General features: G+C 44.0%; 3 protein-coding genes across 6 annotated transcripts; 1 reads left to right on the top strand and 2 right to left on the bottom strand.

Moving 5' to 3' along the window:
• Positions 1 to 5,829: 5,829 nt before the first annotated feature.
• Positions 5,830 to 10,781, bottom strand: LOC123101921 (probable ethylene response sensor 1). The gene is made up of 6 exons (XM_044523165.1): positions 10,577 to 10,781; positions 8,128 to 9,105; positions 7,092 to 7,460; positions 6,738 to 7,004; positions 6,518 to 6,645; positions 5,830 to 6,427 (listed from the first exon to the last, which is right to left on the bottom strand). The coding sequence occupies exons 2-6, from the start codon at positions 9,031 to 9,033 to the stop codon at positions 6,196 to 6,198; spliced, it is 1,902 nt and encodes a 633-aa protein (XP_044379100.1). The 5' UTR covers positions 9,034 to 9,105; positions 10,577 to 10,781; the 3' UTR covers positions 5,830 to 6,195.
• A 996-nt stretch (positions 10,782 to 11,777) lies between these two features.
• On the bottom strand, positions 11,778 to 15,938 carry LOC123101920 (phosphatidylinositol 4-phosphate 5-kinase 2). Of its 4 annotated transcripts, none has more exons than XM_044523160.1 (8): positions 15,344 to 15,938; positions 15,013 to 15,180; positions 14,744 to 14,909; positions 14,528 to 14,638; positions 14,227 to 14,420; positions 14,003 to 14,136; positions 13,787 to 13,886; positions 11,778 to 12,394 (listed from the first exon to the last, which is right to left on the bottom strand). In XM_044523160.1, exons 1-8 carry the CDS (start codon positions 15,733 to 15,735, stop codon positions 12,073 to 12,075), a joined length of 1,587 nt encoding a protein of 528 aa, XP_044379095.1. In that variant the 5' UTR covers positions 15,736 to 15,938; the 3' UTR covers positions 11,778 to 12,072. The 4 variants fall into 4 exon arrangements, with proteins under 4 accessions (XP_044379095.1, XP_044379097.1, XP_044379096.1 ...); XM_044523162.1 differs by having other exon boundaries at positions 11,778 to 12,385; XM_044523161.1 differs by having other exon boundaries at positions 13,787 to 13,883.
• Positions 15,939 to 17,291: 1,353 nt separating this feature from the next.
• LOC123101918 (uncharacterized) lies at positions 17,292 to 22,185 on the top strand. The gene is made up of 3 exons (XM_044523159.1): positions 17,292 to 17,636; positions 21,009 to 21,099; positions 21,717 to 22,185. The coding sequence occupies exons 1-3, from the start codon at positions 17,469 to 17,471 to the stop codon at positions 21,980 to 21,982; spliced, it is 525 nt and encodes a 174-aa protein (XP_044379094.1). The 5' UTR covers positions 17,292 to 17,468; the 3' UTR covers positions 21,983 to 22,185.
• The last annotated feature ends 2,864 nt before the right edge of the window (positions 22,186 to 25,049 follow it).

Below are 25,049 nucleotides of genomic sequence, written 5' to 3'. Positions count from 1 at the left end.
AAATTTCTCTCCGTTTCGAAATATGTTCTCAAGATTCAAAAATGTTCATGCTTTAAAAAATTGTTCGCGCTTCCAACTTTGTTCAGGATTTTTTAAAATTGTTCACCATTTCAAAATTTGTTCTCAAGATTCAAAAAATGTTTCGGAATTGAAAAAAATATTCCAGCTTTCCAAATTTGTTCACAAATTCAATAATAGTTCATGTTTTTCAAAAAAAATCACAAATTCAAAAAATGTTCTGGAAGTTTTAAAAATATAAACATTTTTGTTTTTTGTTCACAAATTCAAGAAATGTTCCCCTTTCTCAAATTTGTTCACATCATCAAAATGTTCCTGTTTTACAAAATTTGTACGAAAATTCAGAAAATGTTTTTATTTTGAAGAAAATATTCATAATTTTGAAAAATTCAGTTGTAGGAGGTCGTCGGTTCGACCCAATAAATTATCTGTAGTCTTTAACTGTCGCGCTGCTAGTTGAATGTGAGAATGTCTACATTGCAGTGGTTTGCACGGCAGGCCAGTTAGTGCGAAGTCGCGTGTTCGAGTTACAGCGCGAGCGCTAATTTCTTTTTTGCGATTTTTCATCTCGGGAACGTTCCGCCGCGTGCCACTGTAAATGGGCCGGCCCACGCTAGCCGCTACTGTGCGAAGCGCCGGCATTTCGCCGCAGCGAGCGGCCTATAGGTGTTCCCGGTGCTTGGCTCCAGCCACTGGCGGAGCTTCAGCAAGGCTACATGGGCCATGGCCCGCCCAGCTTTGCACCACATCCTCCTATTATAGCCGGCCCATGGGCCGGGGAAAAACCAATTTCATGCAATTTCATGCAATTTAGCCTACCCAGCCCATCCAGGAATTTGCTGCAAGCTCCGCCACTGGCTCCAGCCATGGCGGTGGCCAGGTGCCGCGTCGGCTAGCGGCTGATGGGTCACCGACAGGTGGGCCAGCGCCCATTTTAGCAGCAGATATGTGGACCACTGACCACCTCGGCCGACTAGTCTTTGCCATGTCAGCCCTTACACGTGGGTCTGACTAGTCAGATTCGATGTTAGTTGTGCTACCAATGTACTTTTCGTCGGTTAAGGGTGGTGTTCTTCTGAAGCGACTGCATGCCTTACTTGTGATGGTTTTGCGTCAATAAAGCACTAAAACAGTAATAACAATATTATCATTTGCTCGTGTTAAATGGGTTTTCGGGGTCCACAACATTTCATTTTCATCTTGCGTGGCACATGTGTGACATGATCGCTTAACATCTTTTGCGGCGGAACCATGTATTTCATTAATAGAAAATCAATGTTTTTGTGAGTAAGAAAAAATCAAGTTACATAAACACGTGAAAACTAAAAGCCTGATCAGGAAAAAAGTCGTTTGTCCTGAAAATTTTGCAGGTAAAACTATAAAAGATAAAAAATTACAAATATATCCCTAATGTTTTAAGAAACAAAGCTAAAGAGAGAATTAGGTGCAGCAATTAGAGCAGTGTATGCAAATATATGGGTATACACTATCATTCATGCAATATTTAAAAGTCAATTCAAAGGATTTTTTAACTAGAAAGAGTTTTTGGTTAATTTAAAATTTTGTCCATTAATATGTATTACAACTGCATGACAAGGAATATTGTAACTATTATTTATAAACATTGTCATGCAGCTAACTATGATGTCTAAGTAATAGAAAATTATACAAATTAAAATTTTAATATGGTATAATTAGTTTAAAAAAGTATAAAAGTTTGGTATAAAAAATAATTGGTTTACATAACCTCAGATCACAAAATGGTTTGAAACGACTATGAGTAAAACTGCTTCTAACAGCCAGCCAATGGCAAGATAGGTAAATAACTTGTACTTCATGTAATTTTGTAGCCCCAAATATCAGAAGAAGTTGTAGCAACAACATCAGCATAATTATGCTGCATCATACCCTCCCTTGTCCTCGTTCTTGTTATGGAGGTAGAAGAAGAAATTGACAATGAGCTGCACCATTGTGGTCACGGTGGCCGTAATGTTGGGCATTTAACACTAGCCACAAGCCACAAATTGAGAAATCACTTACGATATCCATGATCATTGCGATAATGAACATGGCCGTGCTGTAAGTGGTTGCGATGATGCCAAACACCTTTGGGATGCAAACCTTTGTGACCAACATAAACACAACCATCAACAGGGCCAGTAACGCAAAAAATGCCACAACCACGACCAGCTGCTTCACGGTCCTTCGGCGCATGACGACGCCGACAATACATAAGAACAAGGACATGCACGCGCCTGCATCACTATCCCGATGCCGTTAACCACTAGCACCGGCATCGAGCCGAGCATGGAGAGGGATGACAAAGACGATCTAGGCAGCGCATCCCAACATCATGGAAAAGAATGTGAGTGCTCCTTTCTGCTGTCGGTGCTAAATCTGAGGTGTCATAGATTACCTCGGTATTGAAAAAGTTTGAAGGATTTCAACCGAGCTTAATGACGGAAATGTTCTCTATGGAACTATTCATTCGCATCAGAGTTTTATGCCGGTCTGCTTCCGAGGTGGTGCACCACCTCGATCTTCGAATGTTTTTTGCTAATTTTTTGATTTGTGCAATTCATTCTCTGCCTAGATGTATAGCTAGTAGCCCTCAAGGTGTGTACCGGTCTAAAGTCCGGCATGCACCTGAAGGATAGCATCAAACCGCTGATCCCATAGCCCGTGAGACCTAGGTTGATTCGTGAAATAGGCCTGATAATCAAGTCCTTGCTCGACAGCATACTTTAGAAACGAAAACGTGGTGTGCAATAGCTTCCAAGACTCAGGTTGGGTGTTTCTTTCATTTCCTTTTTTGCCTTTTCTTTTCTTATTTATGTTTATGTTTTTCCTTTTTTAAATTAATTTAGGGTTTCCAAAAATTCCAAATCTCATAAAGTTGTGAGTTGAAGTTTTTTTTGAGAAATCATAAAATGTTCATGAATTCAAAAAATGGTAGGAAAATCATAAAATGTTCAAGATTTTTTAAAATTGTTTGCATATTATAAAAAAATCACGATTTCAAAAAAATGTTCATGATTTTTAAAAAGTGATCGTGAATTCTAAATATATTTAGCAATTTTAAAATAATTTCAAATTTTAGAAAATATTCACAAAATTTAAACAGATACGTAAATAACGAACAAAACGAACCGTCGCTTACATAGAGCTCTTTTAGGGGATATGTAGAGGCTGTTTTATGATTTTATTTAGTCCATCGCTCATCGGTTAAAAAAGGGTTTTTGTGTTCTATACAACGCTTGCCTTAGAAAAATTCACACAACTTTTATGGGTTATTTTTTGTAAGCTATATGAAAGTGACTAAATGTCTAATTTGCCTCCATACATACCTATGTTTATTCTTGTACTATAGTTTTACTAGTCATGAAAAACACCGTGATGCTAGGCCAACGTGAGGCACATCGTTCATCAGTTTAGCTCACGCAGGGTTCATCAATGCAGCTTGCTTAGCCATAAAATATTTCACTGTGGCGCCTTAGGAAATCAAGTTGTGATGAGACCATCACATTTTCAGTTTTTGACTTGTTAAAAGTCTCTTATCTCACTGTGAGATGATTCAGACGTAGTTTGTGAAATGACATTTTAAAATTCCTTATCTCAGCATAATTTGATTGTTTTCTCCCGTTGTGCAATGCACGAGCATATTTGCTATAATATCAAAAGGATGTTAAGGAATGTGGAGTTTCTACACCTAGTATCAAATACTCTTGGTATGAACGTAATATTATAAAAAAAATAGAAAACATTTTGAGAAGCTAATTTCTTTTGTGGCATACTTTAAGAAATGTTTGTTGTGCATGCAAAATTTCATCATGAAATGATATTGGTGAAAGGCGTGGTACAAAAAACAAAACCAATGCTCTGAAAATGTTACTTTCAAACCCATTTAGAGCACTGATTTTTTTTTTTTGGTGAAAGGCATGGTAAAAATTAAAATTTCTTAAAGTATGTTGCAAAAAAAATCAGTTTATTTTTTATTTTTAATGTTCATATAAGGACCATTTGAGCTTGGGTGGGTGGTGGCTTTTGCGACTGCCCCAATTGCATCATTTATTTATTTGTGAACTTAACAGTCTCGTGGAGGGGTACTTCGCAATTCCCTGGCATAGCACAACAAGTATCTCGACGATGATCAGAACAGAAGCAATAGAATCACGCTAGCTGACACAGGACAGGAAAACCAATACCATATCTATGCATGTGTACATATATCTTTTAATGATATTGAATATCGTGGTAGATATTTTCTAAATCATACACACTAATCAATTTCTTAATAGTGGTTTCTGGTGTATGTTGGAAAACAGATTCATAGAAATTTCTAGGCCATGGCAAATACGACTTGCAAGTTGGGTTCGTAATAGGTTGGCAACATGTGCATGATTTTGTACTTGTATTCAAAATAGGACCATCGTTATAATAATAGAAGAACATGAAATATTTTCGATCGTAGTTTGACATATGATTCGATTATCTGACATGCTAGTTTAGATTCACTTGGTTTTCTTTGGTACATCTAAGATCTCCTACCCATTTCTCAAATGAAAAATTGTGCATTCGTTTAAACACAAAAATCTAGTTATCATAAATTTTATTATGATACTGAGACGTCCATCGTAAAGAGAGACTAGCAATGTAATTAAACTCAACTTTACCAGTCGGATTGGTTTGTTCTACAAACTATTAATATGCAGTGTGAACTTGCACTCATGCAAATTGAGATTCTCTTTTATGTATTCAATAATCTTCTAAGTGTAATGTATAATTGTATAGTTGTTACATATAATTCGTATTTGGGGTCCTTCTCTCGCGAGGACCAGGGCGGTTGTCCCTTTTGCCTGGCCTTTAGGTCGGCCCTGGCTCTACTGCACTACCCTATTGGACCCTATAGTGATGATCCATCAGCAATAACCATTTGCATTTTTGCACTATTATATAGTATGCTTCGTATGGCGACTATGTGCTTTCATTGATTTAGATTGTACAAGTTGCCCTACATGGTTACAAAATCGATGATTTATCTTTATGGTGGATCTTAAGTATGTTTATGAGATGATTTATTCAGTTGCAGTTGTTATGCTTATATATTAGAAGTGTTTATAGATGCATATTGTTACTCCTTTCTTGATAACATGATCAATCAAGAGGATAGGACAATAGTGGAATGGTCTGATGCGATTAGCTCGGTGACAGAAAAGATGGATTGGATTATTTTGTCTTTCTTTTCCCTTGATCTTGAGGCCTTTCACCTTTGAAATCTGAAGAAGCCACGGTGGCATCTTCTCGTTCTTTTTGCTAATAATCATGTTGCCAGTTTGCTGGTCTTATGGTTCTAGTTCCAGGAGCTACCACTGTGTTTGTTACTTTGTACATGTGCTTCAGGACAATGAACAACAGTTCATGGCTGCTATATGATGTTGTTTATTTGGCGTGAATGAAGCCAGTTGGCCAGAGATAAGGGCATTGGTTTTGCAAATATCATGCTTGCTATTAGTATATTTATTCTTGTCTTAGCAAATAGTACCTGGTTTCTAAGGAATAGAAAAAAAATGAAATGATATTATAAGTAGTAAATGTATTCATTATCTTTTTGTTGGGAGAATGCATTCTTCATATTTCCAAACCCTGCTTGTGCGATTTTCACTTTCAAGGAACCACGGTACACGTGCTGTTTTCGCCAATTTGGACCCATTTCATGGTCAGTTATTCTGCCTAGCCTCACAGCTGATGTGTTGTTGCAAATGCCAGAGTTATGCATCAAGAAAATAGTCCATTATCTATCGGAAAATAAAATGGAAGAAACCGAGGGATCCAAATTGCAAGAGGTCTTCACTGGCTTGGACAATTCACAAATCCTGGAAAGAACTCTGCATAATGTACTACATTGGTTGCTGGTGCTTTGCTGCATGCTGCAATGGGCTTCCAACTCTTTGCAACATTCGGCCAGCACTGCACTGCAGCAGAATCATCAGTCAGATGCAACAACTGTACCCTACTGCTGCCATGCACTATTAACCGCACAGCAACATCCATCAGATTACAGGACGCGCCAATCACCATCTTCTTTACATCATGTGTACAAACAAACACCTTCTATTCCATCTCCTACCTCCCCCGACCACAAAATTAGACAATGATCCATCGGTTTTGATTATCATGTCATATACTCCTCTGGTACCTAGGTTTCAGGTTAGACAGCCCTCTCTCTTCCCAGCGAGCCGCCGCCGACGGGCCAGACGGGTCGGAGCCGGCGTGGCTCGGCCACACCAGAGGGACCGCCGGCTGCTGGTACGCGTCACAGGCCCCCAGCTTCACTACGAACGTCGCCGTGCAGCCCTTTCCGGCCCCATCGCTCTCCAGCCATATGTGCCCGCCCATCAGGCTCACAAACCTGCACGTTCAGGTGTTTCTAAGTCACTATGTCATCGACCGACCCATCGGCCGTTCAAGCCGGGAATCTGTTAGGACATTGGTAGAATACCTCTTGCAAATGGCGAGCCCGAGGCCGCTGCCGTTGTACCCCTGGTTCCCGCCGCTCTGCGTGTGAGCAAACTTTGTGAACACATGGGATAGGTCCTGAGGGCTGATGCCGCACCCTGTATCTTTAACCTGAAACCACAGAGTTTCATGTGATCCTCGCACGTGCCATTCTCGCTTAATACATTGATTAGAGCATGGAGTTTCTGCGATGCGATCTTTACCTGAACTTTTACATAGAAATGTCCATCGGTCGCGACCGGATGGAAATCGGTGCTTCTGAACTCTCTTAGAGCGTCAGGCTTCACAACCGACGCTAAGAGCGAGATGTGGCCCTCCTTGGTAAACTTAACGGCATTGCCGCAGACGTTCAGAATAGTTTGCATGAGTCGCTTCTCATCACCGATGGCAGATAGAGGCAAGTCAGGGGATAACATAACCGACACAGAGAGTTTTTTTATGGCTGCAATCGGCTTGACGAAACTCATCACCTGCAATGCCATATACCAAGTTCAGGTTAGAGTAATATGCATCACCAGTGGTATTAGGTGGGGAGGGCGATATATTTTTGTACAAACCTCTTTGAAAACAGCATGAAGATTGAATGCGCTTATATCCAGTTCGAAACTACCATCCTCGAGTTTCGAAAGATCCAAGACGTCATTGATGAGCGTCGCTAAAAGGTTGCTGCTCTTCAGCACCGTTTCCACCATTAGGCGCTGCTCAGGGGTAAGTTCAGTTTCTAGTAGCAAGGAGGAGAGGGCTATTATCGCGTTCATCGGGGTTCGCATTTCATGATTCATCACAGCTAGGAAGTCATTGCGAGCACGTATTGCCATTTCAGCCTCTCGCCGAGCTAAATCTAGGGCCACATTTTGATCCATCAGTAGATCACGTGCTCGCATGGATTCTTCAAGAATAGCAGCATGAGAGAGGGCAACAGCTACCTGCAGAGAGTACCATATATGATCTCATTAGAGCAGTGTAGAAAGCTGGTTCACCATGCATATCTGTATTTCTGTGTGCACAATCTAAGTAAAAACTGAAGTACAAACAACATGATGCAGCACAAAATTTTCTGCATACAGAATAGTTTTCCAAGGACTGTAATTCTTTCCTAGATAAAAGGTTTAACGCCCAGCTTCATTTAACGGCCAACTGCAGGTAACAGTTATTCAGAGGATCACCCTGTTACAACTCTTTATAAAGGGCATTTCCACTGAAAATGAAAAATTAAAGGAAAGAAAAGAAAACTACAGAGAAGGTTGATGTATGCTCATTAAAATATATTAGCTGCACATCAGGAAAATAGTGCCATACAGGACCTCATTAGAGCAGTGTAGAATGCTAGTTCACCATGCATATGTACGTATCTAGGTAACTAGTTTTTATGTGCACAATCTATTAAAAATTAAACCACAAACAGAATGGAATGCAGCACATGAGAAATTTCTGCATACAGAATAGTTTTTCAAGGACTATAAATTCCAAAAAAGGGAAATAAAAAACCACAGAGAAGGTTGATTTATGTCCATCAGAACAATATATTAGCTACACATCAATAATAAGAACAAGAAATGAACAATATAGCATCAGGGAAAGTGTAGTAGCAACCTGATCGGCGACGACCTCGACGAGCTCCAGTTCATGGACATGCCATTTCCTCGCGCTATCAGACGGGAGCATCAAAACCATAATCGCGTAGCTTTTCGCCGAAAGCTCGGGCCAGTCATTTATCTGGAAGTTTGAAAGGTGCAGCAGGGGGACTCTCACAGCAGCCACCTCCGGTGGGACATACCGGCCTTGAACAGGGCGGATCCTTGCCAACGGAGACGTATGCGGCACAATGATCGCCCGGTTGCTACTGAAGACTTGATTGACAACAGGAAGATTGATCTGCACAGACGAGCCACCCGGGATCGGGTGGCGCAGAGTATGAGTTAGCTGAAGGCTAGAACCGCTCCGTGATGGCATCCACAAGGCACATTCCTCCAGACCCAGCGTCCTCCCGAGCTCAACCAGAGTAGTCTTCAAGATGGTGTGCCTGTCAAGCGTGCTCCTGATCTCATGGGTGAGCATTCTGACATGCCTCCCCGTCTCCTCCTGCGTGCGTATCAGTCCCATTTCCCTGTCAAGCTCGTCGGCCTTCTTCTTGAGAAACAGCTCCCTCGTCTTGACGCTGAGCAGGTCGGGTATGATATGAACTAGCATGAGGGCGGTCGCACAGGACACGACGGCCGTGGAGACCTTGGCGACGGTCATGACGATGGCGACGGTCTTGGTGTGCATGGTGAAGGTCCAGAGGTTTATGAGGTGGGTGGCCCCACAGAGGACGATGAAGGCGCCGAACTGGATGAGCACCCATCGGTAGGGGAAGAATGACGACTTCTTGACGAAGTAGATGAGCTCGAGTGGGATGGAGAAGTAGGCGAGGGCTATGAAGAAGTCTGAGATGTACTGGTACTTGATGAGGAGCTCGTCGGTCGGCCAGAACGGCTCGATGCAGTCACAGCCCTCCATTTTAGTAGTTAATCTGGAGGCTTGATGTCTAGCTAGAGAGTCGTTGTCGTCGTCCTGGCCGGCATTTGTTCCCTGCAAAGAAAAATCAGAGAAACAGCTTGATGAAGTGTCAGAACAACAAATAAATAACATAAAGTAGGGTACATCCATAGTATGTGATGAAGCAAGTTAGATTCATTTCATTAAAGTGAAGAGAACAAAAAATAAAGAAGATAGATTTGGGCACGTGTCATCCATAGTGGTATGGGATAGGTATCTGTATTGTTACACATTGAGTGCGGAGATGTAGAAATCTAATTATCTAAGTAGCCAGGCATGCTAGGGTGTAGATAGATGAACAAATTGGTCGGGCGAAGCAGCCTAAATAACTGTTCTCAAACTAATTATGTCATGAAGCAAGTTAGATTTATTTAAGTGATGAAAACAACAACTATAAAGAAGATAAATTTGGGTACATCCATAACAAATGTGATGGTTATCTGAATTGATAGACATTGAGCGCGGAGCTGTAGAAATCCACTTATCTAAGTAGTCTAGGGTAAAGCAAGTGTAGATATAAAAATTGGTGGGATGAAGCTGTCCAAATAGCTATTCTTAAACTAATTGTGGCATTTCAATTTTCACGCGAGTAGCCTAGCTAGCTAGCAGGGGCAGGGAGGGAGGTAGGGTGGAGCTATGCTATTCCTAATTAACAAGTATGGCGAGCAAGCTTAGCAGAGCAGGCAAATCTTAGGCAAAAGCGCAGCTGCTGGCTGGTTTCCAGACCTAGGTAAACCACAGGGAAAGGAAAGGAGAGACCCCTAGCTGCCAGACCTAAACCATGGCCGATGCAGGTAGCAGGGAGCAGGGAGCAGGGGATATATTGTAAGAAAATGCAGAACTACTGAACTAGCAGAGAAAAACAACAAGAGAAGATAAATTCGGGTGCATCCATTGTATGTGATGGTATGCTTGGGTGTCTACTGTCTAAGCATTACAAACAGATCCATAGTGCGCAATAGGTGTCTGATTTGATATGCATTCGGCGCAGAGTTGTAAAAATATATATAAAAAGATCTAAGTGGCTATGTGTCGTCGGTGAGTGAGTGCACATGAACAAATTTAAATGAAGAAGAGGAAATTTTGGTGCATCCGTAGCAAATGTGATGGGTGTCTGAACCGATGCACGTTGAGCCCAGATGCCAGAGGTGCAGAAATCTAATTGTCCAAGCAGCCAAAAACTGGTGGGTGGGATGAAGAAGCGGCCAAAATAGCTACTCCCAAACGAACTGTGGCATTTCGATTTTTCAGACGGAGTAGCCTAGCCTAGCGTGCTATGCTAATCCCTGCCTTCCCAGAAGCAGGTATGGGGACTGAGCTGAGCTGAGGTGAGCTTAGCAGGGCAGGCGAATCTCAGGAAAAACCGCGCGCAGCTGCAGATCTAGGTAAAGAAAGGGCCAGGAGAAGGAGATCCCTAACTGCCATGGCCGATGTAGGCGGCGGGGAGGAGGGGATGCCGTGCTGCAGAACCAGCGGAGACCGAGCAAGAAGAGGAAGAAGATACCTGCGCTCGTTCTGCTTGCTTGCGGGGAGAGCGCCGGAGTTGCGCGGCGCGGCGGTGGCGTGGGGAAAGGAGCCGGAGCCGGAGCCGGAGCCGGACGGACGGACGGAGAAGGGGGAAAGGAAAGAAAAGGAAAGGAGGAGGCCAGGGGGGACGAACCAACCCAGCTCAGCTGCACACTCATTCACTCAGCTGACGACACTCGGACGGGACTCTTATAAATATTTTTCTCCCTTCTATAAAGCTATGGTACGTCTTTGGCGTACTCTCAAGAAAAAAAAAGACACTCGGACGAAACGGGCGGAGGCCATATGTGTTGCGGACAAGTTGGAGTTGATCATTGCTTTCTTTCATCTTATTATATACTCCTACCATCCGAAAAATAGGTCTTCACAATATTCTTAACACCTCTTATATAAAAAAACAACTTGAGGCTTAAAAATAGTGCAAGTGCCTCGGTCCTGCCAGTGGACTTTGACCAAACTCCCTCTGCTCCTCCCTTCCACTGGTTGGCACTCTGACCAATGCCCAACAATTCAACATGACTACCCCTATCCCACCACACCAGCCTAACCACTGCTACTAAGGGCCTGTTTGGTTTCAATAAGTCACCCGATTTATAAGTCAGGTGACTTAAAACTAGTGAATTATAAGTCATGCATGTTTGTTTGTCACCTGACACACCTTTCCACACCAATCAACATCATGCAGGTGGTGGGACCCACACAAAAGGGGGTGACTTATAAGTTTTAAATTGGGGTGGAGCAACTTATGACTTATAAGTTGGGGTGACTTATAAGTCGGGTCTGTTTGGCAAAATAAGTCATTTTTTTCACTTTTCGACTTATAAGTTAGTGACTTATTTGGAACCAAACAGGCCCTAAACTATGGCTGCTAATCACAAACAAGATCTGATCTACTACTTACTAATCCACACCAACAGCATATACTACTACTACTCATGCATACCTTTGATAGCACCAGTACCCTACCCAAAGCTCCTCCTCTATGGGGGAACTAACCCAACATTAGCAACAATTAAATATTACAAACAATGTGGGCTCAACAACCAGATGCTGCTAAATTTAACTAGGAGACAGTGCCATGCATCAGAGTGTATCTGCACAAGATCTTTCTTCCCTACTACTATCATATCATCATCCATGGCTTACACCAGACTCATCTTCTCTTTTCTCATCAAACATAAAAAACACAACCATGTCTCCCTTTCACTCCATCCAACACACATATACAAAGGGCAAAGCAGCCCAGGAGACTAAACAAGCACTAACAAACAAAATCAGGGATCTGATCTGCCCCTCACTAACCAGGATCACACAAACCATTTACAGACACCACCTCTTCCTCTCCCCATAACCCTGGCCGTGTCTCAAAAATTCAGCCACTACAGCCCCATGTCCCTCTACTCATGCTCATCTTCTTTACTGTGGCAACACTAATGTGTAGTATATATGGTACATCAAAACTTATGTGGTACACTAGCACTCCTTGATGAATATCCTGCCCATGAAATCCCGGAACCTCTGCGAGTAGAGCCTCGGGTCGACCGCGGAGATCGAGCTAGGGTCCGTCTGCAGCGACTTGTATGCGTGCTCCAGCCTCTTGCTGATGTCGTAGTCCTGGAGGATGTCGATTATCCCAAAGTAGAGGATGACGTCGTAGGCTTCACCCCTGCTCTTGCTCCGGCCCGACGAGAATCCCCCGCCGCCAGAGAGGAACGGGTCGACGTCGCTCATGGATGTGCGCTCCGCTCGAGCTGGCAGGTGCGCACCCAGTCTAGCCAAAGGTTTCCTGAAGTCACTAAGAGAATACCGATTAAAAATGAACCTGAAATTGGAGTTGCCGACTGTCCAGTTGGTATCACTAGTTATTATACAACAACAGTTAAAAATGAACCTGGGGTTGGAGTTGCCAAGTGTCCAGTTGGTATTAGTTACATTACATATAAGAGAAAACGATGAACACGATAGAATAATTAAGGGGTACTGCTATCTCGGTATTACAGGTGGGGGGCGAGCAAGCCAAATGATGCCAGAACATGCACTATGTGAAAACAAGGGACGGCAGCGATCAAGTTTGCACTATGTATCATGACAGCTCATGTTTTATTAAAAAGGAGACGGACAATGCGACCCCAGGTGTAACATCTTAGGGAGGCAAAAACTAAGTGTACCACTTGTCAATAAAACAAGGCATGTGTTCCATTAGAACTAATGTATGTATTTGCAAAAGGCGACATATTTAGTAACTGAAGGTCTCATAGTGGGAGGGGCTAACAACTGAAGCTCTGGGATCCAAAGTATTATTACTAAACATGTCGCTTTGGTAGTACAAAGTGAGTGATTACTACAAAGAAGTACTCCTATTTTACTACTAGTAGCATGGAAGTGGTTGCTCATCAGAGTCCTGAGATGGCGACACATTTGCTGCCTTTTCTCTGACAGGGAAACATTCAAAGTAGCTAGGCCAAGATGCCAGAAAAAGAATTTCTTCACTCTTTGTGCTTAACAAGAGCGGGCTCATATTGCAAACAACAGATTTGATCTTGCACACACAATCAAATCCGGAAAAAAATGTATCATGTAGTTCAAATTTCATTTTCATGTCACTGACATATGATGTTTACAGGTATCTTGCAATTGACAAAAGAGGTTCTGCAGTTTAATCGGTCTTTATTTGATTATCAATTATCAGTACTGTCTATGACTAAATTTAATTCTGCAAGTGTCAAGAAGCTACAGAGATCCAAGTATTTTACTAGTATGTAGTATGGAAGTGGTTGCTCATTCAATAGAGTAGCGACACATTTGGTGTCTTTTTTCCGACAGGGAAAACATTCAAAGTAGCTAAGCCAAGATGTGAGGAAAGTATTTTCTTCACTCTTTATGCTTAACAAGAGCAGGCTCATATTGCAAGCAACAGATATTTGATCTCGCACATACAGAAAGTACAGAAAAAATGCATCATGTCGTTTAGCAAACATTTAAAGGGGTGACATCAAATTTCATTTTCATGCCACGGATACATGATGTTTACAGGTATCTTAACATAGACAAAAGAGGCTCCACGGTTTAATCAGCCTCTATTTGATTATCAATTTATCAGTACTATTTATGACTAGATTTCATTTAATTCTGCAAGGGTCAAGAAGCTACAGAGATGCATATGTGTGCAAGCACTATTATGACGTACCGGTGATCGGCCATCTTGTCCAAATCTTTAGCTGAGGGGCATGGCTCAGGCATGCTGACGCTGCCCTGGCATGCCGACACCATGTTGGCCGAAAGCTCTTCTGGGTAATATGATTGCTCACGTTAGCGGAAAAAACCATAATGTTGCCAAAATTCCGTACTTATTTAGCATTTAGCAGAATCATGTCTTCCTTCAAGTAACACCCAACTTGCTTACCAGGAGAAGAAGTAAAAGTAGATAATGCCATCTTTGATGCAGGGACAATATCATCGCAAAAGTGAACTCCAACCAATAAACTGTAATCCATGATGCCCTCCGATTCCAAGAACGCACAATCTCGCCTAAGTTGCCTAAAGAAAACAATAATGCCATTTCAGACTCGATGTTGCTGGAAGACAATATAGTTACGCTAGCATTACCGGGGAGGACAGAAAGCGTACTCATGAAGCTCTTTATACCAAGAGCGCTGCATCCGGAACACAAAATTGAGATCCAAGTCCTTGAGCGTGGTTGCATCGCCGGTTTCTTCTTCAAACCTGTCGGATTTCCGACCGTAGGAGGAGCCTTTCAGGTCATAACGGCGTTGGATCCGGTGCTCCGAGCAGAACAGATTGCCCATTACGATGAACCGCACCTGCGAAAGAACATGTGTCGTAGTGTCATGACTCATGAACCAAGAAACGGTCAACATCACTAGGGAGCCAATGTAGTTGTTGTTGGCATGTGGGAAGGGTTGCACACCTTCTGCCCACCATATGGCTTCACAGAGTGAACACCGTAGAACCTTGTGATGAGAGAGTTCTTGTACTGTTTAACATGTTTGTGGTAGCTCGGCAACATCCGAATCAACAACTACACAACATGCAGAACACAACAGAAGATGAATCCTCAGCCAAAATTAATAAATAGTGTACACAAATGATAAATAAAACTAACAAGCATGAATGTTGGTGTTACCTTGACTTCAGATTTCTTGACAGTCTTGATCATGAAGCGCTCGTCCTGCGTGAGGTAGAAGAAGCTCCCGCTCTTCCCCGGCGATGACAGCTCCTGCAAGGCGTCGTCCCCGCAGATCGCAAGCATGTAATCCGCCGGGTCGACGGCAAACAGCTTCCTCATGTGCCTGTGAAGCAAAACAACATAAAAAGAAAACAGAGCCAGTTACAGAGCAGGTTGAAGTAACAAGTGACTGAGCTGAAGATTATCAGTTGGCATTGGGCAGCTACCTGAAGACCATGGGGCAGTAGTCCTTCCACCGGAACTCGGAGGAGGAATGCGGCGGCGTCGTCTTGGACCCCGCCGGCGGGAACCGCGTCCAGAACTTCTCCCGGGGATCAAAGTCCGCCCGGCTGAGCTCCCGCATCGGCTTCGCCGCGGACTTCCCCACCGCGTGTCTGCAGACAAGAACAACCATCGAATTCACAACCCATTGCCACCAAAACTGTACCCACCATTGGCAGTATATCTTATTAGGTCTGCAATGGAGATCAGGGACTGACAGTATTGTCTTTCTTCTTCTTGTAAAAAAGAAAGGAAGGAAAGAAAGGATGGGCATGCCTGATGCCGAGCTGCAGGTTGAGCATGAGGTGGTAGTTCCTGTGGCCCTTGGAGATGGTCTTCCCGGGCCGCCTCCGTTGCGGCGGCGGCGGCTCCAGATTGGCGCGCGGCGTGGCGGCCTCGTCCGGCCACGCCACGGAGACGGAGGCCTCGAGGACTTGGCCGTCGCCGGCGGAGTCCCAGATGCAGATCCGCGGCAAGGCGGGGGCTTTGGGCTCCGGCGAGCGGCTGGCGTTGCCCCCGGCATTGCCGTGGTGGCCGGTGGCCTTGCCGCGGCGGCAGGGGCAGGCGCAGCCGTGCGGCGCGGTGGGCGAGGCGTGGGCGTCTCCGTCGTGGCCTTGGTGGGCACCTCCGTGGGCAGAAGCGACGGTCGCCGGCGCCACCCGCCTCATTGCTCCAGCATGAACCAGCTAATTAGCCAGAGATGAGAAGGAAGAAGGAGTGGGTTTAGCGAGGACGGAGGGAGGGGTTAAGGTCGTCTGGTCAGGACACGAGGTGGCGGCCATTAACATCGCCATTGGCATTAGCAAAGCAAAGCCAAAAGCCAAAGGCAAAGCAACAGGGCAGCAGGGAGGGAGGAGATCGAGGAGGACGGTCAGCCTTTGGTGCGGACGAGATTAGCGGAGCAAGCTATTAAGGGGGGCGATTGGATTGGATTGGAATCATCATCATTTCATTTGATTCGTTGATTGATTGAATTGAAGATAATAACCGTCGTTGGTGATTTTACTACTCATTAGTTAGTACCTATACGTGTACTCCTTGTATTCTACTCCGTACTTGATGATGACCATGCATGCATCACGAATCCCATTCATCCCATTCATTCAGCGAGTACCCATTAGTATCTCATTCTTTTTCTCAAATGATAAATGATAAGTGGGACACGTCAGATGCGTGGCACATTTTTAATGGGAATTTCAGTCACGTAAAGATGGCAAATTCAAGTGACACACGGGTTGTCAAGAATAAACTGGACCACAGAAGTTGCCATGTTAGGTAACAAAAGTTGGCATTCTCACGTCACTAAACTTGCTGTAAAAAATGTTTGGAATTGTCGTGTGCTTGTACATTACGTCGTGGAACTTATCAGATTTTTTTAAAGGGAATACAAGTAGTAGTTCTTTCTTGTTGGATGACTGGCCGATACCAGAAAGAAACAATACAGGACAAGTACATACTCCTAGTAAATATAGGAGATTGTTCATTCTTGGAATCGGAGGGCATCATGGATTACACTCTAACCGCATTATGCAAATACATGCGCACGCATCATGCAGTTATACAAATAACACACAACAATTTAACAATAAAATAGCAAATTCGGCGTAGCTTAGATTGTTAGATTTATTGCGGTGGAACCAACCCACCAAGGCTCCAGTCCTAGACTTGGCACTGATGGTTGCATTTTTCTGGATTTTATTTCAGGCCTTCGCGTTGAATGGGAGGTGACGTTCACGTCGACTATGAAGGCGTCCGTGACGACTTCATCGATCTCAAGATGTTGTGTAGGCTCAATATCTCGGAGGTGCTCATAGGGGTAGGGTGTGCATGTCAGTTAGGCTTTGGTGATTGCTACTGATTAGTTGGTGCCTATGCGTGTACTCTTTGTATTGTACTCCCTCCGTCCGGGAATAGTTGTCCTCAAGGTGTTTTTATGAACCCCCCCCCCCCCCAGCAGATTCCCGACAAACCCACAGCTCCCGCCGTCTCCTCCGCTCCTCGTCGCGTCGGAGGTCCGCTCCCCCGCATCTCAGCTCCTCCGCAGCTTGCCCGCAGCGGCTCCCCCGCAGCTCCCCGCATCGCCGGAGCTCTCCCGCACCACGCCTTTCCCACCCCACGCCTCCGACGCAGCTTCCCTCTCCTTGTTCCCCTCCTCGTTCCCCATGGTGATCCTCGACGAGGAGAAGACTGATTTTTTCTTTCGATATGCTCGGCGGCGGCCATTTCCAGGTCCTCATCGGCGCTGCGGCGAAGCTCCACCACCGCCAAAGCTCGCCGCCTCCTCCGCCGCTCTCTCCTGCTCGCGCAGCTCCAGCTTGCCTTCCTCCCCTAGCTTCCCCCCTTCCTAGTGACCTCCGCACTCTGCTCCGGCTGCTTCAGATCCGGCGACGGCGAGGCTGATATGGTGGCTGTGAGGCCAGACGGCGGGAGACGTAGCCGACGAGCCCGACGACAGCAACCTCGATGGCGAGCTCGACGGCGGCAGAGACGTCTTCTGTACTGCGAGCTCCACCATCCCTGCACATACTGTACTGCGAGCTCGACGACGGCGGTGGCATCTTGTTGGCAGGTTAAGCCTCCCTCCTTCAATTCCCGTCCATTATTTATGTGTAAAACCTGATTTTTTTTACTGAAATTTGCTGCTTCTGAGATTTGCTTAAGACTGAACATTGGCTAAGTCTGATTTATGTGTCAAGTCTGAAATTTTGATCTTTACTGTCAAGTCTAATTTGTCTCTGAACATGGCTAAATTAACATCAAGTTTGTCTCTGAACATTTGTCTCTGATATGCTCCTAAATTAGTGGTTAACTGGACATAAGGATTAGATCTTAGCTAGTGCTCTTTTCAGATGGCTTGTTCTCACAATTTGGTACTCCATTTAGAGTAACTTAATTCTCAAATAAAATCAAATAAAATCAAATTTGAGTAGAAACTGATTGACATACAGCACAATTATACTGCTGTCAAAACTATCTTGGAGTATGAATAATGCTTGGAGTATGAATAAGATCTTGTGAACTGTGTCAAAACTACTGCTGTCAAAACTACTCCATACACACATAAAAGAAATATTTATTTTTCTATCTCAAACTATCTTGGTTTTCTAGTGTTCTGGCTTGGATGATACAGTACCTAGCAATTCATGGTGGATTATGGAAGTAAGAGTACAAAAATTTAGTTTACTCTCTTTGATTCATGATGGCCCTCTTGTTCAAGTAAAGCAAGAAGAATACAAAGTTCAGTTTACAAAATTCAGAAATGTTGTGACATGTTCGGACTGAATTAGTAATCCAGAAATGTTCAGTGTAAAAAATCAGAATGTTTTACACATAAAACTGTCTCCTAGATTTTGGACTCATGATGTTTTTGAAAAGGACATGAGTACTTTGGCAGGCTTAGCTACTGGAGTTGCCACTGTAACCTGTAGATGCCATGCTCAATTTTTGGGTAAAGCTTCTGGAGTTGCCACTGTAACCTTTAGAAGAATCTTCTGAATTTTGACAAGTTCTTACTGTAGTTAAGAGTATATACACAAATGGACAAATGGTGTATACACAAGCTTCTGGAGTAATTGTTTGCAATTGAACAAATGGTGTATAACAATGATCATCATCTGTAGTAATATTTGTACTGCTTGTGCTTCTAGAAGAAGAAGAAGAAGAAGAAGAAGAAGAAGAAGAAGAAGATCTAGCTAATTCCAACTTAGTTCAAATAAACCTTGTTTAATTCAAATAATTCCAACTTAATTCAAATAAACCTAGCTAATTCAAGTAATTCCAACTTAATTCAAATAATTCCAACTTAATGCAAATAATTCCAATAAATCCAAATAATTTTGTAGATGACATACACATGACACAAGACATACACAAGACATACACATATACACAAGACATACACATGACACATGACATACACAAGACATACACATGACATACTCCTATCCTTTCTTTTCCTATTCCTTTTCTCTTTCCTTGTCCCTTTCTTTTTCCTTTCCCTATCTACTCATTTCCTTGTTCTATAATGGCCTTGGTGTCAGTAATTAGCTCCGGACTGCAGTATACACCGGTTATTTCCTCTCCAGCATTCTGTAGACGTTCCTTATGCAGATGCGGCATCTTGTAGTTGTTTCCTCCTTGATCTTTCATCACTTCCACCATGACTGCTTGCAACGTCATAAAGCTTTTGAACAGCTTATGGGGATCGTAGTTCTCAAACTCCTCCTCTACACCCTGTGCCAGTTCCTGTATATTCATAGGCGCTCTGCAGTCAGTTAGGGATTGGAGGGAGCAGTGGAAACAAAGATCTAGAACATTGAGCTCAGGGCTGTTTGGTGGTTGTTGCAATAATCGAATATCGAGATCTGTCTGTGCCACGGCTTCTAGAAAACCAGCATCATTAGGGAGGACATGCGGTGTTGCATTATCTTGTTGAATAAAGATCGTTGTGTCCTCATCACCGTCAGGCCATTTGTCTTGAATGGCAGGGATTACTTTATTGATCAGGTAATCTCTGCACACAGGTCTAGTAACTTTGACCGGCTTCAACTCTATTGTCCCCCTATCTCTGTTCTGGCTTGTTCGTTGTGCCTCGGTCTCTACCACGAACGGCCAAATGCCAAGTTTTCCATCAAATGTCATCTCCCCATCTTCATTGTAGCGAGGTTTGGCCACAGCTGTTAGAAACATTACCTTCCCAATGCTATGAGTATTGTGCACAGTTCGATTTGGTTCTTCCTCTCCAGGCAGTACGTAGTAGCTACTCTTCACTCGAGTCATGTCATACCACTTCTCATCGATGTGGACCATATTTGTCATTGGCTTGAAACTGGGCCAAGGACTTGATATCCATCTTTCATCCATCATGGATAGGCAGAACTTTAGTCTCGCTATCTTGTTATGTGGCTTGAGGGTGGGTTTGATGGTGCTTGTGATGCGTTTCAGCTCTTGCAATTGGAATATGTCATGTAGGGTTGATCGGGGCACACCTAAACACCTTGCTAGAGAACGGATTGTTCTTCTTTTGTTCAAAGGGATTGTGGCTGTTCTCGACAGATCTAGTTCTTTTCTCTTCCTACCACTTTTGTTCTTCTTGGTTGAAACATCAACTTCTTGGCCTGCTTCAAGTTGTCGTTTGGCTAGATTCCATATTCTTGTAACTGTTCGCAGGTGAACATTCAGCATAGTCGCGATGAGCACCTTGTCATACACGTGAACCTGTCCATCTCTAAGCTCGATTACTCGCAGAGCAAAGTAAACACCATGTCTGTCCTTGTCTGTCAAGTCCTTCCCTCTTGGATTGCCATGTGCATCAGCTTCTTGCACTTCTGCATCTTCTTGTGCATCTTGAGCTTCTTGCACTTCTGCATCTTCTTGTGCATATTGAGCTTCTTCCTCTTCAGGAAACCAATTCAATTCAATGTCTTCATTCTCATCTTCCGGCATCAAGTTCAAATCAATAGCATCACCCTGCTGAGCTTGTTCTTCTTCTTGAGCTTCGTCCTCATCTTCCGGCATCAAATTCAAATCCATAGCGTCACCCTGCTGAGCTTGTTCTTCTTCTTGAGCTTCGTCCTCATCTTCCGGCATCAAATTCAAATCCATAGCGTCACCCTGCTGAGCTTGTTCTTCTTCTTGAGCTTCGTCCTCATCTTCCGGCATCAAATTCAAATCCATAGCGTCACCCTGCTGAGCTTGTTCTTCTTCTTGAGCTTCGTCCTCCTCTTCCGGCATCAAATTCAAATTCATAGTTGTGTGCTCCTGTCTGATCTCATAACAAGAGTATACAAAAGATGAATGGTGAGCATATAGTCATAACAAGAAAACCATGAAGAATCCTAGACAAAAAGCAAAGAAACCAAGAAAGGAAAAGTAGATATTAAAAGTACTCCTTGTTCATAAGCAACTACAGGTCCTACTACATCTCTCTCTTTTTTTGCAGGGACCAGGGCCAGGAATTAAAAAGCAAACAAAAGCAGGGGCCAGGAGTACATCTCAACTTTTACTATATTTCTTGTTGACAACTAGTGCAGGTACACATTCTGAATATTGAAATTATCTTCTGTTAGTTACTAGGATAGTGGTTCATTCTGCTTGTCTGAGCTGTGGAGGAGACCAAGGGCATCAACCTCCCCAACTTGAATTTGTAGATGCTCACTACTTGTCTGATCTGTGGAGGAGACCAAAGCAAACAAAAATTGACTGTATTTTGATGACTGAATTTAAAATCACTACTTGGAGTACACACTGACTGAATTTAACACTGCAATTGATTATCCTGTGATCCATGGACACTGCAATTGTGCATTATCCTGGATACAGAACATGGATCTTTGAATAATTCAAATACTCTGAATAATTCAACAATTGACAGGCATAACATTTTTTCCTTCTCCCATTTTAGACCATAACAGCAACAATCTGGTCCAGTTGCTCTTGATGATGCATTTAGTTAACTTGTAATTTTGCCAAAATCTGGACCAGTTGCTCTTGATGCATTCAGTTAAATTGATGCTATCAGTCCAGAGAACATGTTCCGTTTTCTTAATAGCAGATCAATTTTCTTCAGAGAACATGATCAGTTTTCTTAAAAGCAGATCAATTTTCTTCAGTGAACATGATGAATAGTGTTTGAAATTGCAATGTGCAGAAATTGGAGCACCACGAGCAAGCAGGCAGAGGAGCAGATTTACAGAGGGGTGCTTCTTCTCACCAGCAGCAACACGAGCAGGGGAGCTACGGGCGGAGGAGCAGCAACTTGCACAGGAGCAGGCCCGCTGGGAGCTTGAGGACGAGCTTCAGGTCGAGGCCCGCCGGGAGCTCCAGCTCCAGGCGCTCGAGACGCAGGCGCGCGCAGGTCCTGGACGGCGGGAAGGGATAGCGGCGGCGCATGCCCTGGGCGGCGGGAGGGGATAGCGACGGCGCAGCCCTGGGCTGGCGGGAGGGGTCACCGCTGGAGGGGATAGCGGCGGTGCAGTGCCCTTCAGTCATGGAGCCGCCGCCCATCAAGGTGGTCGCCGCCGCCCATCGAGGTGGTCGCCGCGGAGGAGTAGGTGGCCGGCGGGTGGCGCAACTCGTCTCCGTGCGGGCGGCACAGGTGGGCAGGGGCGGCGAAGGTTCGCGCGGTGGCGCAGGTTGGCCGTCGTCGCGCGCTGGTCCCTGCGGGTGCCGACGGTGGCTGGGGCGACCACGGTGCGCGCAGATGATGGCGGAAGGAGGAAGAAGAAGAGGGGGCTGATTAGCACGAGATTTAAAATCCTAAGGACTTTTTTGCAAAATTGTAAATGAACTACGCCCTGGACAACTTTTTCCGGACGGAGGGAGTACGTAGTTGATGATGACCATGCACGATAGTTTTCACTAATCCAGTTAGAAGGGAGAGAGGGGGATTGATGGAATAGTTGTTATATTGCTTGAGCCTCGTAGGCATATATATGTATATATATATATGTATATGTATATATATATATATATATATATATATATATATATATATATATATATATATATATAGGGAAAATCCATCCTACCACCTGATGGTAGTTACCCCATATGTCTCATATACTACCATGTGGTAATATATATACTACTTTATCATTTTAAATATATTCATATACTATATCTAAGATATTTCAAAGCAAGTTACATGAAAAAATTACATATGAACCCATAGTTTTTGTTATATTTGTGAAATACGTACATATTTGTACGTAAAAAAGAGCATACTCAAAACATGGTATATACTACCTAAAAATTAGTATATATACTACCTAATCATTGTTATATACTACATACTACATGTACATACTCTCAATTTTGATAGATACTACATACAACATACAAAACGCAAGTGGTGGTAACTACCACTGCTTGTAGGAAACATTTGTCCTATAATCATCTTGGAGTACAAGGCAAGGTTGAATAATATCCTACGCTATCATAGCTTTCCTAATAATCGTGTGCCGTGGCGCTACGACCTGAAGGGGCAACACAACAGTGGCGCGAATCGGGGCAGCCACAGGAAGAACCACAGGGCGGCGGCGCTGTGGCCCGACGGGGCGACGCAGCGGCAACCCGTTGCTCGATCGGTGGTGGGGCGCGCTGAACTCGGAGACATGGCAGTGATGGCCCACGCAGGGCGACGGGTGGGCCGACGCGCGGACGGCGGCTGGCCCTATCGGGCCGCCTCGTTGCGCGTGACCGTCGAGTCGGAGGAGAGGCCGGCTGGTCGCGCCGGGGTCGAAGTAGAGGTGCGCGGGGGTCGACGGCGGCGGCGGGTGATGCAAACCGATCAAGCATAGATCGGAAACCCAAAAAGAAAATGCCGATCAAGATGACTGGCGGGAGAGAGAAAAACCCGGAGCAAGGGCTCGGAAAGACTCTCTAGGGCAGCTGGTCAACACGACCGGCGGACGAACCCTAGGTACGGGCGGCGCGGCCTTCGGCGGCGGTCATGGAGGCCAACCGCCCCGGGGGCGACGCACGGGCGCGGAAGCGGCGGCGGCGGCTAGGGTTTAGGATCGAGGTAAGGCTGATACCATGTTAGAAGGGAAAGAGGGGGTTGATGGAATAGTTGTTATATTTCTTGAGCCTCATAGACATATATATACATGATCATTTTGTCGTACAAGGCAAGGTAAAATAATATCCTACACTATCCTAACTTTACTAATAATAACAATACTCAACAAATCCCATTCATTCATCGAGCACCCATTGGTAATTATTTTTCCCAGACAATAAGTGCTACATGTCAGGTACGTGACACTCCGTCTCAGACGTTTTTTATGTCAGTTCAACCATGTAAAGAATGGCAGATTTCAGTCACACAAGAATGTCAAATTTCAGTCACGCAAGGATGGTATATTCCAGTGGCATAGGGCAATTTTCCATCAAAACTAAATTGAAGTATGAAAATTGCCATGCTGGTAAATAGAGTTGTTATCCTTGCGTCACTAAATTGCCTAAAAATGTTTGGAGTTACTATGTGCTCGAATCTGACGTGTGACGTGTGGGACATATCTGGGTCCTTTTCTTAAAGGGGATACAAGTAATAATTTTTTTCTTGTTGGATGACTGGCCCATATCAGCAAGAAATAAGACAGAACAAGTACATACTCCTAGTAAAATATAGGAGATTGTGCATTCTTGGAATCAGAGGGCTTCACAGATTACACTCTAACCACATTATGCAAAATACACGCACATGCATCATGCAGTTATACAAATAACACACTACAATTCAACTATAAAATAGTAAAACCCAGCATAGCTCAGATTGTTAGGTTTATTGTGGTGGAACCAACCCACCAGGGTCTAAGTCTTAGACTTGGCATTGGTGATTACATTTTTCTAGATTTATTATGGGCCTTTGGGCGATATGTGTTCAATGGGAGGAGAAGTTCACATCGACTACGAAGGCGTCCGTGGCGTCTTCGTCAAACTCAAGATGTTGTGTAGACTCAGTACTTCGGAGGTGCTCGTAAGGGTAGGGTGTGCATGTGTGTGTTCATACGGTCGCATGTATGTGAGCATCTGTATTTATACTTTCTAATATAATAGGCAGACTCATCGTCCCCATCCTCCACAATCATGTTGTGTGACTATGTGAGATAATAGGATTACACAAACAAATCATCGCATGCCACTATATCTTCGGACATATGAAGAAGTGGGAACTCCAACTGAAGATGCTCCTAGCTTTATTACTCTCTACTAGATTAGCGAGGTAATAGCATTGGGAGTCATAGAACTTGTGTTCGATATTCAGTTTGGTGCTAAAACTTTAAAAATACAGATTTGTGGTCATCCAACTTGCGTTCTTGTGCAAATACGGTCACTTTGGTCATATTCAGACGTATCCCGCGCTTACGTGGCACCCCAGTGTGGCTACGGCCCATTGTTAGTGACCGAAACAGCTCACCGCATTTTTTCTTTGCAGAAGCACCCTTGCTCTGTATTTAATTAATTTAATTGAGCATAA

The sequence above is a fragment of the Triticum aestivum genome, chromosome 5A (genome assembly GCF_018294505.1).
Source record: "Triticum aestivum cultivar Chinese Spring chromosome 5A, IWGSC CS RefSeq v2.1, whole genome shotgun sequence".
Classification (NCBI taxonomy): domain Eukaryota; kingdom Viridiplantae; phylum Streptophyta; class Magnoliopsida; order Poales; family Poaceae; genus Triticum; species Triticum aestivum.
This window is presented reverse-complemented; position numbering and strand designations above follow the sequence as displayed.